Source organism: Stegodyphus dumicola, chromosome 8 (assembly GCF_044657685.1).
Source record: "Stegodyphus dumicola isolate Sdum_Otavi_A_Nest chromosome 8, ASM4465768v1".
Taxonomy (NCBI): domain Eukaryota; kingdom Metazoa; phylum Arthropoda; class Arachnida; order Araneae; family Eresidae; genus Stegodyphus; species Stegodyphus dumicola.
In genome coordinates this window covers 183,697,619-183,718,919 of record NC_140775.1, presented here as the reverse complement: position 1 = coordinate 183,718,919, position 21,301 = coordinate 183,697,619, and the positions used below count along the sequence as shown (strand labels likewise).

At 34.4% G+C, this 21,301-nt stretch overlaps 1 protein-coding gene across 2 annotated transcripts in view; it reads right to left on the bottom strand.

The window, feature by feature from the left end:
- LOC118192136 (serine/threonine-protein kinase BRSK2-like) overlaps positions 1 to 21,301 on the bottom strand; it is a 320,182-nt gene that overhangs the window by 59,536 nt on the left and 239,345 nt on the right. For both annotated transcript variants that reach the window (XM_085822811.1, XM_085822812.1), the window contains exons 8-10: positions 10,914 to 10,948; positions 10,750 to 10,801; positions 136 to 248 (exon numbers count right to left, since the gene is read on the bottom strand). In XM_085822811.1, the coding sequence (XP_085678937.1) occupies positions 136 to 248; positions 10,750 to 10,801; positions 10,914 to 10,948 (200 nt within the window). The remainder of the gene's footprint in view (positions 1 to 135; positions 249 to 10,749; positions 10,802 to 10,913; positions 10,949 to 21,301) is intronic.

The window sequence follows — 21,301 nt, the reverse complement described above, 5'->3', positions numbered from 1 at the left end:
CCAAGACAGTGATATACCTAGTCATGTTCAGCTGTGCTTTGAACAATGCATGAGTAAGCTTATTTTCAGAATGGGTAATTTAAATTACGCGTTTGGTTTTCTCAACTTTGCATCAAGAATATAGAAATCACTTACGCTGTACTTAATAATTCTTGAACTAATTTTTCTTTGTCCTTGAAACAACCCAATGACGTCATACTGGACAGGACATCCGGGTCCAGATCTTCCACCGCTGGAATGATATGAGTCTGTGGAAAAAAAGTTAAATCAACCATCAGCATTAGTTTTAACAGCTGTTTATCGAATTCACAGAAAAATTTGAAATAGAAGCCATATTATTTTTTTGCATTCTTGACGTAGTAAAAATATGTACGAAAATAAGAAATCAGAACTCTGAAAATAAGAAAATTTCCGAGTAAGACATTTTAATAATTTTCAATACATTACTACTATCTCAAATGTTTCAGCATTAATTAATAACTATTCCTTGCCAAAACACTATGCGCGAAAAGTTTTAGCTGTATTAATCTTTATTCAAGTTTAAAATAAAATAAATAATTAAGTAAGCATAATAATATGATAATTTTAATAAGCGTTTTATTAGAACTTTTTTTGATTAAAAATCTTGCCCAAAGAGTAGTTTTGTTCGAAATTTAAAATTCTTATAATTTTAAAAGATACATCAGTTATATCCTCCATTAATTTGGACAGGAGAGGCGCAGGTAAAAGGAGATTGTAGAAAAAGCTATAGCAAATGTATTCCAAGTTATTAAAGTAGATAAATTTGCTGTTTAGACTAAACAACAACAACAAAAAAAGCTGAATAATAAAAAGCAAGAATTTAAGGATACAGTCTCTCCTAGGTTCTCGAGGGCCCAAAGTGATGCACCCACACTGCTTTAATTATCACAATTGTCATAATTACGAGGGGTAAAAATCATTAGCTTCCGTAGCTTAGCCAGAAAAAGAAGGTAATAATTTGCACACGCGTGAATGTGCAATATATTCAGCGAATCGTCGACCGGATGATAGTTCATGTTTGCCTCACTGTGATTGTCGACTATCTTGGGGTCAAATAGAAAAGTTAGAACATCTATTCAAAACCCTTAAACCAATTTCTATGACAGGAGGTGCTACAGCAACAAGAATCAACCATAAAAAATTTGCAGGACTAGTTTCGAACTTTTAAATACAGAACATTTTTCTTTATAGTTGTAGAAGTGCAAATGACGAAAGAGAAGCGTATGCTCAGGCGCTAACAATGACAGGAAGGAAGTCAAGCTACTGGCGTCAACTATTGATAAAAAATGAAAATAACTATGAAATAATTTCTTTAAAAACAGATGGCAAAAATGAAATGGAATTAGGATTGTTAACCAGAAATAAAATATCTTTATGAATGTGTAAAGCCTCTAAAAAATCTAATTCGCCAACGGTAGATGTTTTTTGAATCATTTTGGCTGCAAGAAAATGGAAAATATGATTTTTCTGACCAACAGTGTTCGGCAGCAGGGGATTTACATGCTTCTTTTTTCTAACACGTACCTCGTGTTCTTCAGCGCGAATATTTTTAGGCTTTCTAAGTTTGGCTAATGTAAATTAAACTATATTGGCAAGATCTAGAATGTCCCGAAGTTATCCGAAATGCAGTCTTAAGTATGGAATTGCGAATTTATTGACATAAGAGAAAACGGGCCGAAAGTTGAATTTTTGCAAAATATGTGCAAGAACTAATGGTATAGTAATTTAGTCTAGCTTATGCTAATAGTGATCGTAAAGTCCTCGTGCGAATTCTCCGTAATGTTACCTACTGGCAGGAATCCTTTCGCATCTTAGGCGGAGAAATAAAAGCATAAAAATTTTTCTGAGTACAATTAAATAATAATAATAATAATAAAACCACATCTTCAATATCTCATTTGTTAGAACATTCTAGATTCTAAATCGATACATATTTAATTCAAATCCTGGGTGAGAATACATTTAACATACTGTTGTATAAATTTGGAGTTATTTATATTTATTTGGTTATAATATATTACAATATCATATGAATCATGAAATCTGTGCACGTTTACATCATTGCGTACTTGTTTTTATTTATTGTACATTTTGTGTAATAATTTTATATTTATTGATTGTGTATTTTATTTAATTTTGAATCTGAGTATATTTCTGTGTTGTATATGTTTATTTTATATATTATGTTGCAAGTCTTTTAATTTTGAGGCGTTGATGTTTGAATTTTAAGGATAGCTTAGACAGAATTGAAGATAAGCCTTCCTTCCAAATTCAAAAAGACATTTGGCGTTTTCTCGCCAACTTGGTGATGTTCTAGAAGCGACTAAAGCTTGGTGATGCAACTTTTCTTGAAGTTTCTTACTTCTTTTGTTTATTCTCCCCTACCAGCAACTCTATAAATAGGAAGCTACCAGAAAAATTAACTCACTCAGTTTAATTTAGAGTCAGACAACAGTTTCGCTATTGAGCTTCGTGCGCAGTGATTGACTTTGCTCTTTGAGCAATTTTCGGTGATAGCCCTTGCGTGTTAAGAAGACATTTCACTGCTGTTTTCCTTCTTGGGCTAATTACTGCCGTTTAGCTAATCGGCAAATGCTGTTTCTTCTAAATAAAATTTCAAGTCTTCCTGTTCGTCTGGCCTAATTATTTAGGGCGATTTCAACTGAACCCCAGCGAGCAACAATATAAGCTCATCAAAATTGCTTGAAAAAACACTTCAGGAGAAGATCTACAATAAAATGTGTGAATGTTATTGAATAAAAATAAAAATAATCTCACAACAGAAATCAGACCAAAATAATTCTTGAATAAACAACAAAAACAACACTCCCCCCCCAAAAAAAACACAGAATCATTTAAAAAAATACTAACTGAAAGTACTTTTTTATTTATTGCAACTTATTAACAATATATAATGTATTTTCTTCCTTCTTTCTATATGCCTTCGTGGTGTAACGGTAGCACACTCGGCGCGTATTCGAGAGTTCTAGGTTCGAGTCTCGTCGAGGGCATTGCTCATTTGTCATGTTCCTTCTTCAAAATAACATAATGTCTCTTCAGTGGCGCCCGAACTAAAAAATGGTGAACGATAATTCTTCACCAACAGGATTTGGGGATTGGGTCCCTTAATCCTTAGCCGCTTTTTAAAAGGGAGTGTATGTTCTCCCTCCTTTTTGTATGCCTTCGTTGTGTAACGGTAGCACACTCAGCACGTATTCGAGAAGTCCAGGTTCACGTCCCGGCGAGGGCATTGCTCATTCTTCATTTCTCCTGCTTCAAAAGACCCTAATTTCTCTACAAATGAATACATCATTTGTATGTTGGATCAGCACTTCATTATCTTGAAGAATTCAAAACAAATCGTGCATCAGCGAGAGATAGATACATATACAGAGGCAGTTCACACATTTTTTAGACGATGTATATTGTATTCACAAAACTAAATTACATAAAATTCTTGTGTTTTAAATATTCTATTTGACATCCCTTATTCTGAACTATCTTTCGACACCGCAATTTCCAGGATAATAATGCTTTTTGAAGTGACAGAAGAGATATTCTGTCCCATTCCTCCCGAACAGCTTTACAGAGTCTTGTTAGGGTTTTGGGACAACGTTTGGATAATGCAGTTTTTAAAAGTCCGAAAGCACAAAAATCCATAGGTAATACATCGGGAGATTGAGTAGGGATATCAGTGAAGGGTATGGCCTTGTTTACCAGTTTTGTGTTCCATTTCTTTTAGGAAATTTACAGTGGATTTTGATGTGTGACTGCTAGCTTTGTTCTGTTAGAGTCTCACAGATGGATGGCACTGTGAGTAAAGCGATTGTATTTCATTCAGAAACATTGGCGATAAAATATGTTCCTGAAAGCATTTGGAGTTAATCTTGACATTTTTTTGCACTCTCTTTATTTTTAACTTGCCATTATAAGAAAAACCAGCAACAATCATGAATCCCTTAGAAAAACTTTCTTTCGATGCTTTGAACCATGCACTTAAATTTTTTTCTCTCCTTTTATGATAATAAATGGCTCTTTTTTTGTTACAATCATTTAAATACACCCATGCTTCATCTACTGTGACAATTGTTTTCCATTTTTCTTTGGATAAGTGTTTCTCATATAGAATTCTGCAGCGTGTCCTGCGTTGAGCGATATGCTTTGGAAGAAGACGATGCAAATTGCGTTTTTTCGCTTTCTTAAGATTTAAATCCACGTTTATCACTTTGTTTACAGTGGACACCGAGCATTTTAATAATTTTTCAACTGTCCTTTTTAACATTAAACAACGTACCTTTGCAATAGTCGAAGATGTCCATTTTTTCCTTGGATACTTGTCTGGAATTTTTGTCCCACTTGAGGCTCCAACTTGACGTTTGTTTCCTTTCTTGTGGATGATATTACCTACCGACGCTTTAGATATCACAAAACCATGACTCTCACATCATTTTGGGATAACGGAGTATGCATATTTCTCTTCGGAAAGAGCGTAAATGTAGCCTTCGAACCACTGCTTTGTTAAATTCGCCATTTTGAATAAAAACAAAACTTTCAAGCCACGGACGATAATTTTGACTTTTAGAAACATAGTACAAGTGCAATTACTTCTTTTGCAGCAAACGAGTGTTTATTACCGCTTACCAAAATCGTCTAAAAATGTGCGAACAGCCTCTGTAGATGTTGGTGGAAACGGATTTTATGGCTGTTAACATAAACAGATTATAAGTGCCAAATAAGATAGATATAGATATAAAATACGAATATGTGTACTTGTAATTATGTAACCAACAGCTATAAAGTATAAAAATCAATTAATGAACTTGTAAAAGAAATGCGAAATTTCTAAAAGCTGTAAATCAGTTTTGCATTATAGAGCTTAGCTTAAAGATGTATATATGACTTTTTTCCCTAAAGTTTCTAAATTCAATTAAAGGATTTCAGGGAAATAAGCATTTAAATCAATAAATCTTGGGTCAAACATATGAATGTTACCATCATCTATATATAATCTAATTGCTAATTGTATAAAAGTCATTATTGGTAGGTTTAAAACAGAATAAATTAATAGAAAAGGCTAAAATACTAAATTTGAGAAACATGCATCTACTTTTGTATATTACTATTAATTATAATTCTACTCATGATGTTGGAGAAAAAGTCACTTGGAAAGAAGTGAAAATATCAGACCATTTTCCCGCATAAATCTGCAAATTAGAGTGCAAATTTGCAAAAACATACACCAATTTTTGAATTCTTGATTAAGTTCCAAAAGAAATCAAAATTTTCTTGAAAATGCGGATGAAAGTTCAGCAAAGCAAAGAACTGCTAAAATTTGTTAAAAAAATATTTCTAAATCAAGAAAGCGAAGAGAATGATTTAAGATATCTCCAACACAAACCGTATCTTTTTAAAATTAGATGTTTGCTGTTAGAAATTTTACACATTCTTACTACGCTAGATTTTGAAACAAAGTTGAAAAACAAAATTTTTTTTTAAAGAAAGGAATCGAAAAATCATTCCGAAGGAAAAAGAATTACATTTTGTTAAAATAAAATAGAATAATTCCACGTCTCATCAAAAAAAAAAAAAAAAAAAAAAAAAAAAAATTAAAGTTAGAGGTCTTAAATTATCACCGAGCTCAAATGGATGAGTTCCATTTTTGGAGAACTTAATTGGAGGATCGGCATTTTCTTCACCAGTAAGAAGAAAGAACGATTTATCCCAAAACAGAATCTCATTTCGATTGGGATTAGAACAGGCGGGGGTGGAGAAAAAAAAAAAAAGGTTTTTGTTCTAACGATTTCATCTTGCAAGTTCAAAACGAGTTGCAAAAGGACAAAAAAGCATTAATTATCCTTAAGCTGTGTTAAGAAAAGCAGATTAGCGCGCTGAACGCAAACATGGAAAAAAAAATCTGAAAGCATTCAGATTTTATATTACGCGCAAAGGAGCGTGTTTTTCATTTACACATACGTATACGTTCTGAGAGCATTTGAGCTAAAAATATTTAAAAACAGCATATCTTTAGTATTTCTGATAGGCACTCTCGCAAGCTAGAGATAAAAATATTTTATTCCGCACAGTGTGTTGCCACAGCTTGTTTTGAAATGGTTGAGTTTTTCAAAGCAAAAATTTGTCAAAGTTTAAAAAATATGAAATAGATGATAAAACAGATTCGAAATTCAAGATTTGGGCTTCCAAATACCTATGTTCGGGTGGAGGATTACATTATTCAAAATTGGAAGCCTGTAGGTGCCGTTGTTTTTTCACAATCCCAGAAACGTACAAACATACACACAAGCAGATTTTTCATTACTTAAGTTCTTTAAACAGGTTGACCAGAAAATATCTGACCAGAAGGGCTGTTAGTCTCAAACGCCCCCTTTGGGCTTAAAAAAAAAAAATCTCATGTGTACACCACATGACTTCCTTGTACGGAATATTAAATTATACGCATTTTTTCTTGCTTTTCATTTAAACTTATTAGATTGTATTAAACCTACTTCGCCGACAGCGCATAAACCACAATAGAATAAATGCATTCTTTCAAATTCACTTTGTTTACCATAGCGACACTCTGGCGCTAGGTTTAGTTAACAGTTATTACATTTCGTTCATATTATAACTCAGAATTCACAAAATTTACATCATTTAAAGAATTATCTAATCGTTGCCACATGTTCTATTCAAATACTATAATAAAGCTAGAACGATGTATAAAAGAAATTAAGCAAACAAAACAAAACAGAAACAGTTTTTCACAGACGATTGAGTATTTCTCTTTCAATTAATTCAGTTTTCACTTCGCGACAAGGCAAAAATACATAAAAACTCAAAATATCTGTATTAAAAATTACGAAGTAAATCTTAAACGCTTATTTCCTCGAAAAAATTCCAGAAAGGATTATGCATGATTTAAATTATAAATGAAGGCGTTATCTTTGTTGTTGCGAAGCTAAATATCTCTAGATTGGCAACAAATCTACTATTATTCTGTTTCAAATGTAAACAAATATGTCCGCCACGTTATTTAAAAAATAGGCTTAACTCAGCTGTTTCAAATGTAAACAAGAGCAATGGCCGCCATCAAATTAGGCTTAGCGGCACTTAAACAATTTTAAAATTGTTGATAATTCTAAAAATATTGCATACAGATTTACTAAAGGCATAAAACCCTTAACCGGGAGATAAAAACAGCATAATTCAATCATTTTTAGAGCAAAAAATGTACAATTTACAAACATAAGAGTAAAGAAACTGAAATCACTGAGCCGGGTAACAGAGTGGATATATTTATAAATATATTTATATACGTTTGGCGCGGCCGATTGAAACAAAAATACGAGATGCGCATCTACATGTTATAGCAGTCTTAGATACAAAATTTCAACGTTCTGAGGCTACTCGTTTTTGAGTTATGCGAGATACGTACGTACGTACGTACATACGTTCGTACAGACGCCAAGAAAAATTCTCTTCAGAATTCATTTTGAAGCAGTTTTTTAGTTTTTTTGGAGGAAAAGAGTCTTTTATTCTGTCCTTAGGTAAAGATATCACGCAAAAACATCGTTAAATTGCATTCGAAAGCGGTCAAAGTGGATATTTTCGTTGAAATATGCTGCCTGAAACTTTTCGCGATTACAATACTTCCTTTTTACTTCGCACAAGGAAGTAAAAAGAGCTTTTAGATTTTATAATACGCACAAAAGGGCGTTTTTTTAACGTTTCTTGTGTTACGTTTATTTATTAAGTATCACATTCTTTGCATTTAAATCATAAAATTAAAATCAACAGCAATATCGCAAAATAATTTGGAAAGAGCATATCTTTAGAATTTCCGAAAGACAGGGTCTCGCGCTGGAGATGAAAATGTTTTTTCCCTTAGAGTGTTGCCGTTGCTCGCTTTGAAATCGTTGAGTTTGTTAATCAAAAATTCATAAATGCTTTACAAAATCATATGATATAGTTAATAAAGCAAATTCCAAATTTCGGCTTCAAAATGCCCATATTCGGGTGGAGACGTACGTTATTCAAAATTTGATGCCACTAGGTATCTTTGTTTTATCACAATGCGAGAAACATACATACATTTATACAAATTCTTCATTATTTAATTTCTTTAATATAATACAGAGCGATAATATCTGGTGGCAAAAATTTAAAAAGTGTTTCGGACTTTTAAACTTTTCGACGCGAAATGCCAAAACGAAATAAATTTTGGGCTAACGCCCTTTGGTCTAGAAACCTCTTCTCACAACTAGCAACACAGTTATCGAAATTAAGAAGTTTGCGCTCGTATTGCAACATGTCCAACTTTGTTCTGGAGATTGTATTTTAGGATAAAGTGCAAAAAATAAAAAGGATAGCTCTTCTTTGTTCCCCTTTCGATTTCCATAGCAATAACGGAAACCAAACTCTCAAATGCTTCTTTTTTGATGAATAATATTTTTCTTAGTAACGTCATCGCTATCATAATCTAGTTGATATTCCTAATTTGCATTCAAAGTTCTAATAGAGTAAAAGAAGAATAACAAAAGTATGCAGCTTTCGAAATCATTGTGGCGTTTTCTTTCAATACTTTACCGAAAGTAAAAACTCTTCTTTTTACTTCCTTGTGCGAAGTAAAAAGGAAGTATTGTAATCGCGAAAAGTTTCAGGCAGCATATTCCAACGAAAACATCCATTTTGACCGCTATGGAATGCAATTTAACGATGTTTTTGCGTGAGATCTGTACATAAGGACAGAATAAAAGACTCTTTTCCTCCTCCAAAATTATAAAACTGCTTTAAAATGAATTTTGGAGAGATTTTTTCGTGGCGTCTGTGCGTATTACATACGTATCTCGCATAACTCAAAAACGAGTAGCCTCAGAACATTGAAATTTTGTATATAGGACTGCTATAACATGTAGATGTGCACCTCGTACTTTGGTTGCAATCGGCCCCACCAAACGTATATAAATATATTTATATATATATCTACTTTGTTACCCGGCTCAGTGATCTCAGTTTCTTTACTCTTATACGTTTGTAAATTGTGCATTTTGTGCTTTAAAAATGATTAAATTATGTTGTTCCTATCTTCATCTTCCGGTTAAGGTTTGTATGCCTTTAATAAATCTGCAAGCAATATTTTACAATCAAATTTTCAAATGTAAACAAATGTATGCGTCATGTTATTTAAAAATTAGATCAGAATAGTAGATTTGTTGCCAATTTAGAGAAAGTAAACTTCGCAATAAAAAAGATAACGCCTTCATTTATTATTGCGAATTAAATCATGCTTAATCCATTCTGGAATTTATTCGAGGAAATAAGTGTTTAAGATTTACTTCGCAAATTTTAATATAGATATCTTGAGATTTTATGTGTTTTTGCCTTGTCGCGAAGTGAGAACTGAATTAATTGAATGAGAAATACTCAATCGTCAGTGAAAAACTGTTTCTTTTTTGTTTTGTTTGCTTAACTTCTTTTATACATCGTACTAGATTTATTAAAGTATTTGAATACAACATGTGGCAACGATTAGATAATTCTTCAAAAGATATAAATTTTGTGCATTCTGAGTTGTAATATGAACGAAATATAACGCTGTTAAGTGAACCTAGCGCCATAGTGTCGCTTTGGTAAACAAATATAGCGAATTTAAAGAGTGCATTTATTCTATTTTGGTCTATGCGCTATCGAGGAAGTAGATTTAATTCAATGCAGTAAGTTTAAATGAAATGCAAGAAAAAATGCGTATAATTTAATATTCCGTACAATGAAGTCATATGGTGTACACATCAGATTTTTCCCCCTCAATTTAATTCCGTATGTCCATTTAGAACCTAATTATTCTTCACCTGCCTCGACGATCCACTTAACTAATTCCCATATAATAGTATTTCGCGTAAAAAATGCCACCTTTAAAAATTTTCCGCCCAGGGTGTACCGCCTCTCCAGCTTCCTCCAGCTACTCTACTAACGTTAGCACAAGAATATGGCGAAACGAATAGGAGCTAACAGACATGTTTCTCATTTTTATTCTTGTAAGTTATATTTTAATTTTAAAACAGCTTAATTTCCATGTGCTTTCCTATCGTTTTTTGTTTCCACTTACAACTCCGTACCAGAATGAGTTTTTAGAATCGCATTGAATGCAAATAAGTTAGAAGTAGTATTTAAGGAAGGTTCAACTTACATCGCTAAAGAGAGCTAGGAATCCTGAATAACGTGTGCCTTGCCTTCGGGCTAAGTCTCTCTTGAAGCTTGCCCGCATATTACGTGCCTCTTTATATTCACCTGTTAGTTTAAATCAAGCGCCAACTACGTTAGATAATTGTGTTAGCTTCGGGTAAGTCTCTTAATTTAGTTTTAATTTAGTTCGTATTCTTATTTTGAGTTGAAGCCCGAGTTGAGGCTTTGTTGTAAGCCCGAGAAAGGGGCCAAGTGTTCATCTTATTTTGAGTTTACGTCTTTAGTTATTTGAACTCAGAGACAGGCCGCTTAACAATTCACTAGGTTCCTGAACATTTACTTTAGACAAAAATTGACAGAAACTCTAACATCCTGTTACATGAAAATTTAGAATTTAACTTGATTTATTAATTTTTATTAATCTATTTATTAATTTTTTTATTAATCATGCTAATATAAATGTGTATGTACAAGTACATTTCATGGCATCTTAGAAAGGAAGATACATAGAGGTATGGATTTATTTGTAATTCAAATAAATATCATTACCTGAACAGCCTCTTTCATTGGAAGTTCTAGTTCTAGTTCAGATTTGCTTCCTCTGAAATATAAAAATATCGATCACTTTTACTCTATTTAACACGCATTATGTATAATTCATACAGCTTTGTAGATATTAGATAATCTTAATTGTGTTAATGAATTGTACTTACGCAATTACCCACGGATGCCTCGTCACTTCGGCGAGCTGCAAGAAATGATTTAAAAAAATATAGTTTGATACAATCTATGAACATAGTTTTTTTTTGTGGCATTGATAAATTTACTATATTGTAATGTCTATGTCAAGCTGATGATTTGATTTTTACAAAATTTTGTTCTGCTTCATTTAAGTTAAAATACAATGCAATGCATACAAATCTATATACGTAGCGTATTCGGAAACTAAGTACCGTTTCATTCTAGCGCCGTCGCAGCGCTGTGGTAGGCGTCCCGCGCATGCGCACTAGTCTTTCTTGTTCACTGACTTTCAATTGTCGCCATTTCGGTTGCTCTATGTTGTGTTTTCAGTTTACTGTGCACATTCAAAATGTTTAAGACAATTAGTTCTCCCGCTGACTGTGAGATTCGTGCCGTGATTAAATTTTTGAACGCGAGGAATGTTAAACCGGCCGAAATTTATCGTCAAGTGACAGAAGTTTACGGTGAATACGCGATAAGTGATGGAATGGTGAGAAATTGGGTAAGAATGTTTAATGCAGGTCGAACAAATGTCCACGCCGAGACTCGGAGTGGTCGGCCTTCTGTTGTCACCGATGATTTGGTAAGGAAAGTTGATGAAGCAATTCATGAGAACAGACGCTTCACAATGACAACTCTTTCAGAGACATTTCCACAAATTTTAAGTACGGTTTTGTTCGAAATTGTGTCTGACCGCTTGAATTATCGCAAACTGTGTTCCCGATGGGTTCCAAAAATGCTCACTGATGTTCAGAAAACAAAGCGACTTGGTAGTGCCCTGACATTTCTCACGCGGTACAGTGATGAGGAAGAAAACTTTTTAAACCAAATTGTGAGTGATGAAACTTGAGTGTGTCATTTCACACCAGAATCGAAACAACAATCGATGGAGTGGAGACACACTCATTCTCCGAAAAAACAAAAGTTCAAAGTGACAATGTAATCACAAAAAATCATGTGCACTGTCTTCTGGGATAGGAAAGGCGTTTTGCTTACTGAATTTCTTCCCAGAGGTGAAACCATTAATGCGGCAAGATATTGTGAGACTTTAACAAAACTAAGGCGTGCCATTCAAAACAAACGAAGAGGAATGCTCAGTAAAGGAATTGTGTTGCTCCATGACAATGCGTTGCCCCATACTGCTGGTGTCACTCAATCTTTAATTCGACAGTTTCATTGGGAGCAGTTCGATCACCCGCCGTACAGCCCGGACTTGGCGCCGTCCGACTATCACTTGTTCCTGCACGCGAAGCGCGAGCTTGGTGGCAAGCGCTTTGGATCTGACGATGATACGAAAAATGCTGTGGAGTCGTGGTTATCGAAACTGGCGGGAAGTTTCTTTGACTATGGTATACAAAAACTGGTCACCCGCTATGACAAGTATGATCACTGGCGGAAACTATGTTGAAAAATAGTTTAAGATATGTATTTTCATGTAAGAATAAAATTGGATTCGAAAAAATTGTTTTACTATTTTTTTTTTTTTTCAAAAGGGTACTTAGTTTCCGAATACGACTCGTATATATAAAGAAGAATGTTTGTTTGTGTACTTATTTGTTTGCGATACACTCAGTCATTACTATAGCTATCGTCACGAAACTTTCTAGAAGTACAAAGTTCGAAGTCCATTAAAAAAAAAAAGCGATATGCATATATTTTACGCCAATTTAACGAACTTCTGATTAAAATCTCAGTGATCTGAAAACTTTGCATTCCCACTCTGCAAACGCGTAAGATATATATGTTTCAGATTTAATCAGAATACTCGGCGATATAAAAAAAATGTGCTGCCTTCCGGAAAAACACAGTTATACTAATTTGTCTCGAATTTAGTAAAAAACTCGATTATTTAAGAGAAATGTATTGCACGGCCCAAATTAAAATATTTAAATTTAGTGTGTTAGCATTCAGCAAAGCGTAAAATATTTAATTTTTCACGCAAAAAACACGCACGCATTAGCATTCGTGTCATTGCATCAAACGCTTCTTTGCTTTTGAAAGTGAATTTGTAATAGACGTCACAAAGCATTACTTTTGCTGTGAAATCAATTATGACACTAGAGAGAAAATCGGTTGCTCGATTTGCACCTTAAGGACGATAAAAAGAACAGAGAACCACGAGCTTTAGAAACAAACTGACAACGGCAGGCAAGATTGGAAAATATTCGAGTACGCAACTGCTCGATCTAGACCCTGGATTCCCAAAGTGGTCGATGGTTTCCTAGGTGTCGACATAAACGAAAACTGATTTTGGAGGTCGACGAGGTCTAAAAATCGACCCCTATTAAATTAACACAAGTTCTTATTTAAAACTTTCAAGATAGGTAGATACTGTATTGTTTATGTTGTGTTACGTGTGCTAAGAATAATTAATATTTTTGTAGGAAACAGCATTGTTGTAGTAACGTAAAGTCTCAAGTTCGTACAAGATGAAGAACTCGGCAAGTCTTGTGTGGACAACTTTGTGCAAGAGGGTGTCCGCCGATAACATCGCGGCAAAAACATCGCGGACGAAAACGTCGCGGAGAAAACAACGCAAGGCGAAAACGTCGTGCTACAAAACATCGTGTGAGAAAACATAGCAAACAGAAAACATCGCAGTTCTAAAACATCGTGGTACAAAACATCGTCGTCGAAAATAAAGCGGTTCAAAAACTTCGCAGTTTAAAAACATCGTCGTCGAAAATATCGTGGTAAAAAATAAAGTATCTACAAATCATCGCATGACGATAACTTCGCAGACATGCTTTTTCCAGGTTTTAATTATTGTAAATTGATATTCCCATAATGATTTGTGAGCTCAGTATGTAAAGAAGGATAATTTTTATTTTCACATATTTTATTAACTAATAAATGTTTGCGGAAAACGTAAGAAGGAAACTTAAGCATAAAAAATTAAATGCAAATTATAGATTATACTTTTCATGAAAAATTTACCAGTAAAAACTTTATAAAAATGATTTATTAATGGCCTTTGTTAGTTAACTATGTCGGTTTAAAATTCTATTAAGTGCTATAAGTTGCATTAATTTTCTATGCTTAAGTTTCATTCTTATTTTCTCAGCAAAAATTTATTAGTTAATAAAAAGTATGAAAGTAAAAATTATCCTTCTTTCCATCTTGCGATCACAAATCAATAAGGGAATATCCATTTACAGTTATTAAAGCCTGAAAGAAGCATGTCTGCGATGTTATTGTCATGCGATGATTTGTAGATACTTTATTTTTTACCGCGATATTTTCGACGACGATGTTTTTAAGCTGGGAAGTTTTTGAACCGCTTTATTTTCGACGACGATGTTTTGTACCACGATGTTTTAGAACTGCGATGTTTTCTCGTTGCGATGTTTTCTCCCACGATGTTTTGTAGCACGACGTTTTTGCCTTGCGTTGTTTTCTCCGCGACGTTTTCGTCCGCGATGATTTTGCCGCGATGTTTTCGGCTGTAACCGAGTTCGAGCGTACGTCTTTCAGGCGCGTTTTGACTTGGTCTCTATTTGACGCTTACAAGATTTAACACGAACGAATTCATGATCAAGTCCAAACATGTTCATATTTTACTATTTAACGAGCTTGCACTTAGGTTGAAAGTTCATTTGCGTTTTGAAATTCGTTGGAGCTTGAACGATAATAACTCATATAAGTACTCATTTATTTAAAGAGATTACAAAGTTATTACTAATTCTCACTCTGTCTTCTTCTATTGACCTAAGTCAGAATGAAAAATAACACTCTGTAGCAGCTGTTTTAAGTTAGCGAACCATTATGAATAAGGGGGTTGATCTTAAAAGTAGGTAATTTGGCCATGGGGGTCTGAGGTAACAGTTCCTTTTGGAAAAGGGGTCACTTGTCCAAAATAGTTTGGGGATCCCTGATCCAGACGAACACTGCACGCTGATTTAAATCTTGGAGCATTCCATTACGATGCTAATTATGATTACAGTCTTCATCCAAGTGTGGTCGTTGGAAAGATGGATAAGTCATAACGTATTGTACCATTGTGTATCGAAAGGCATTTCAATAAACAGAATTGAAACACAAACACTCTTTTTCCTTTAAGTAGCACTACAACGCATGCCCCTAGTCTAAAAGTATAATTCAAAATACAAAATTATGAAAACGATATGTATAGAAATTCATTCAAACTCTACTCGTACATTCATTTTTGAAGGTAAAACTTTAATTTTTCAACATTTTAAAATTATACTAAATAGATATAATTTAAAATATTTGTTTGATTTTTGTTCTCAGAACCACAAATGGCGTTGCAGAGGTCTATTTGATAGCTCCAGTTGCTGCTATGGAAACAGTAGAGAAATGTAAAATGTACATAATAAATCAGGTATAAAAACAGTCGGGGTGTTATGAAATCGAATATAAGACAACAGCTCAGGTGCTTGTAAAACAAAGGCGGAAACACGAAATCTCTTATAAAATCGCTCCACTTTCAGTGCGTTCAGATAGTAATAATGAAACATATTATAAGGTATTTTCTCACTCCTTCCAGCATACCTTCGTGGTGCAATGGTAGCACACTCGGCGCGCATTCCAGAGATACAGGTTCGAGTCCCTGTGTGTCCCTACAGATTTTTCACGTCTCCTGCTTAAAAGAAATCTAATGACTGTACAATATATTTTACAGTATACACTGAAGAGCCCAAACATTATGACCGCCAACTCAATAACGCGTTGCGCGACCTTCGGTCTGCAAAACAGACGTAGCTTGCCTTGGCATGGATGCCACAAGTTCTTGGTAGACGACTAGACAAGGGTTGTGTCATATGTCTTAGGAGCGGTCACGTTATAAGGTATTTCTCCCGCCTTCTTAGCATGCCTTCCTGGTGTAGTGGCCTGAACGCTGGGCGCGTATTCCAGAAATCCGTGGTTCGATTCCCGGCGATTTTCATCTCTCTTGTTTTCAAATACCTAATGATTCCACAGCGGCGCCCGAACTAAAAGGGTAGTGAATGATGATTCTCCACACCCAGGTTTTGGCGATTGGGTCACCTAAAAACCGAAGTCGCCCTTTAAAAGAGGGGTATATATGGTATTTCTTCCCGCTTCTTAACATGCCTTCGTAGGGTAGTGGTTTGCACGCTGGGCGCGTATTCCAGACGTCCGTGGTTTCAATTCCCGGAGAGGGCGTTGCTGGTTTTTCACTTCTCCTACTTCCGATAAAATACCTAATGTCTCTACAACGTAAAGTCGAGATATTTTGGCATGGTGGTGTCTGAGCTGCCGCTCCGTGACATCCCAAATATGCTCTATCGGGTTAAGATTCGGCGAGTTAGGTGGCCACGACATTAATTGGAACTGATCTTTACGCTGCTCGAAGCACCTCAACCCAATTCGAAACTTGTGACATGGGGCATTGTACTCCTGGAAGAATCCATTTTCCAGTTGGGAAGACACATGCCATGTAAGGGTGCAACTGTGTTCAGAGAGTCCGCAGCAATACCGTCACCACCAGCCTGTGCCTGACCTTCTGTACGGGGGAGGGGTAGCGAGCAAATGTTCGCCTGGAAGACGGCTACCCTGACGCGACCGTCGTGTGATAAATGAGAAATCGTGATTCATCCTAGCCGGCAAATGTCTTAATTGCAAAAAAGGAGTAGCAAATTAACTATTGAATTAAAATTCATTTTTCTTCTTATAATGTGTTTATGCACTTGATCAAAAGCACTTGATTATGCATCATTGGCCCCTTGAATCTTTGATGCATGAAATTAGAGCATGAAGAAAAATACAAAAATAGAATTACAAAACGAAAAACAGTATTTAACCTCATTACAATAACAATAATTACATCAAAACTGGAAAAAGGGGGGAGAAAAAAATGTCAAAATGTCAAAGCTTTCAGGTTTGACGAACGGGCGTTTTTTCCATTTACATGCAGATACACGTTTCTAGAACATTTAGGATAATTTCCATTTGAGCTAAAAATATCTAAAAACAACATATCTTTAGAAATTCCGGTAGACAGTCTCGCGCGCTGGAGATAAATTTTTTTTCGCACACTGTTGCCATTGCTCGCTTTGAAATCGTTGAGTTTGTTAAACAAAAATTTGTTAAAGTTTTACAAAATATGAGTTAGACAATAAAACAAATTCCGAATTCGGTGAAGGACTACGTTATTCAGAATTTGATGTATCTAGGTACAGTTGTTTTTTCACGTTGCGAGAAACATACATACATTCAAGCAGATTCTTCATTATTTAATTTTTTTAAACATAATACTGGGCGATAATATTGAGTGGCAACAGTTTGAAAAGTGGTGCAACACTTTTAGTGATTCAACGCAAAATGCCGTTTCAATATAGTTTCAAAGCAAAATGTCCTTTTAATGTAGCCCTTGGGGTTAAAAATTAATCTTTGTATATCAACTACATCAAATCTCAAGCCCGACCCTATATGTATATACATTGTTTCACAAAAGTGATGGGACACTTGTGCTTTACAAAAGGAAACTGTAGTAAAATAAACATGTAAAAATTTTTGTGGGTGTGTTTCATACTTAAATTTAGTAACATTTATTACATAATATACATTTTCTCAAAATATTAAAATATTAATTTAATAAAAATACAATTGTTTAGAACGGAGAAAAAAGGGCTCACATAAGTGATGGGAGACTTACTTTTCCATCAAATATTTATCCAAAAATTTTACTTTTTAAAAGGTTTTAATATTTCGTTGGATTTCCTTTTACTTTTAAAACATGATTTAATCTTCTTGGGATGGATTCGACTAATTTTTTTGGCATTTCTGGAATGATTTTACCCCATTCTTCTTGAAGCACCGATTTTAATTGTTGTTTTGAAGAAATGGTGTGTTTGCGAACTCTTGATTCCAATTCTTGCCAAATATTCTCTATGGTATTTAAGTCTGGAAATCGTGGTGGTGTTTTTATTATTTCAGGACAGTTACACAGCATCCAGAGTCTAACGTTCAAAGCAGTGTGCTTGAGGTCATTGTCCTGGTAGAGTTTAAAATCGTTATGAAGGTTCAATTTTCGTGCTGAAGATTTTAAATTTTGATTTAAAATGTCAATATACTTGTACTGATCCATTATACTATCAATAAAAACAAGATTACCAATTCCAGCGGACGACATACACACTCATACCATAACTCCTCCTCCACCATGTTTTAATGTTGGCACCAAGTTCTGTTTGTGAAATTCTTCCCTGGGTTTTCTCCACACCAAGATTCTACCGTCAGAACCAAATATATTAAATTTACTCTCATCAGCAAATATAACTTCATTCCAGTAATCAGAATTTTTTTTATGTTGCATTTTGAGAAAGCCAGTCTGGGTTTTCTATTCTTTTCACTCACGAAGAATTTTTTCCTGGCTGCTCTACCGTGATATCCAGCAGATTGAATTACTCTTCCAATAGTCTCAGGATTAACAATTACTCCATATAATGCTTGTAAATCAGCAGCAACTTTAGGAGCACTCATTCTTGGATTTTTTTTAATATTTCCAACGATAATTCACTTTATTCCATTGGATAGCTTTGATGGTCGGCCAGGTCGTCTTTTATCCTGAATCATATGATTCTTTTTATATCGTTTAATGATATTGAAAACTGTTGAATGACTCAGGTTAACTGTTTCAGCAGTTTCTCTAATAGATTTTACACGTTCAATATGCAAATTAATAACTCATTTTCGAATTTCAGGCAAAGTTTCTTTTCGTTTAGCATTCATGGCTGCACAGAGCTAAAAAAACACAAAAATTCCAAAACAAACTGGAGAGAAATACTGCAAACGATTTTATAAATTATTGCCAATTGCTTTTGAGTAAAACTAAAAACCCTAAAAAATATTTTTATTGCTTACTTCAGACGATTTTTGTTGCATAGTACGTAGTAGTATCTAATGGTGTCCCATCACTTATGTGAACTATTTTTTGCTCCGTTCTAAGCAATTGTATTTTTATTAAATTAATATTTTAATATTTTGAGAAAATGTATGATATGTAATAATTGTTACTAAATTTAAGTATGAAACACACCCACAAAAAAGTTTTACATGGTTTTTAATTAATTTTATTAGTTTCCTTTTGTAAAGCGCAAGTGTCCCATCACTTTTGTGAGACACTGTATAAGAGAAAAAACCCTATACAGTCAGTATTGACTGTATAAGGTTTTTTCCCTTAAAGGAGTAACATTTTAGCAAGTGATATCTGTCTATATCAAAATTTTGGTTAACAAAATTTGGTTTGCACAAGGGACTATCATACATGCAAAGTCCATACAATACACCTTGTATACATACAATACTTGTGCAATACATAATCTACATACATATTGCATAAGGGACATCAATGTGGAGCAGATGTTTAGCGAGACAAATCATGTCCAGTCACCAAACGGAACGCCGAACTGCCATGGATCTAGTAGTGTCCGGGTTATAATAAATCGAATCCCTCCACTTCTTATACTTAACTTCTTCAAGTAATTTAACATCAAAATTTTTCCGAATAGCATTTTTCAGTATTATTTTCTTTGATTTAAGTGGTACCCCACTATTATTTGATTGCAAAATTTTAGTTCCTTTTTTAGCTAGTTTATCAGCTCATCCATTGTTAGTTATTCCAACATGAGCCGGGACCCACTGCAAGACAAAGTCATCCCACTTGAGGCTAGAAGAACAGAGTTTGCAAGATTCAATATTTTTTTTTCTTTTTTTTCCCGCCCAGACGGTATAGTGGTTAGGGAAGCCTGACTGCGATACCGAAGGGCCTGGATTCGAATCCCGGAGAAGTCATGGTTGTAACTGCCCGTCCCTTCATAGGAGGCGATGGTGGACCACCTATTAGGTGCCTCCATAATAAAGAGACCACCACATCGTTGTATAGATTAATGGACTGGGTTACACTGTAACTGTTCACAATTTACCATTAGGGAAAAAAAAGATTCAGTAATTTTTTATTTCGCGATATTATAAATAAACTCTTCTTATAAAATAAAATTAAGAGAAAGTTTTTAAAACATTAATCAATATTTAACGACCTTGACAGAGTTTGAAAGAAAATATATAGTTTATACATTAGAATTAATTAAATTTATTATGACGAGAAATTGTGACCACAATTAGTCAATTAGTCTTAATTTCGAATCAAAGAGAAGATATCTTTTCAGAAATATTTTATGGAATACAAAATATAAATTAAAAAGCAGTAACAAGAAATAAAAGGTGAAGGAAGTTTTTAAAATTGCACAAGAAATTAATGAAAACGTCAGTAAAAAATATTTTTATTTCAACTGTTTAATTTATAAAAAAAAAAAAAAAAAAAAAAAAAAAAAAAACTAATTTTGAATTTAATTTTTTGCTTGCTATTTTTTCCTTTATTGGATTTCATTCAAATGGGATTTAGAAACTGGGACTGTTGAAACTTTTCTTGGATACTTCATGAAAAGATGGAAGAATTTTCAACTTTTGTTAATCAATTTTTTGCTCTAATTTACTTCTTTTTCAGGATTGATTTTTAAGTCTTGCAAAGTAATGAAGAAGAAATGAATTTTCGTATAGAGGGTGAATCTGAACAAGTAGGCAAAACTTTAGGGGTTGATAGAAGGCAGCTGTACGAACAGTATTCGTTATAGAATGTATGGTCGGTATTCAAAAGGCGAGTCTCTATGTGTCTATGTAGGACAATGTAGTGACATGTGACAATGACATGTGACAATGTATGTGACAATGTAGGTCCTACTATTTTGTAATCTACTTATGCCCTACACCATTATTTTTAATAAATACTGGATGCGGGGCGTACTGAATTGCACGATGTACCATAATAGGCAAACTTTAGACCTTTTGAAAAGCTTCAGTCTATGCAAATTCTTATAAAACTTGCAATTACCCCCCTTTTTTTTCCTCTCAAAGAGTTAGTATGGGAAGGCATTACCAGTTGACCTATGGTACATCGCTGGTGTCCCCCATACTTTTACCTTTACCTTTACCTGTGACAATGTAAATGGCACAAAAATGGTCGGTCCTCGCACTTAAAACGGTGTTTTCTACAGTGGATTCTCTAGAGGATGAGTGGTTATACGACTTGTTCAGCCATGGGTTTTACTTTCAGGATACTTCTAGTTTATGACAACTCCCAAAAAGCCTGCAATCCATGCAGGCTACGCTCAGTTTATAGAGGAGAATGGAATGGACACAATGACATTTTCTACTGTGGATTGCGGAAACGATGGCTGATTATAAGAACCCCGAAATTTCCAGGTCGATGGATTGGTCGAGGTTGTCGCATAGCTTGGCCATTATGGTCACTGGCTCTCTCGTGTTTGGACCTATTCCTGTGGAGGGCCATATGAAAAGCTTAGTCTACGAATGCCTGGTT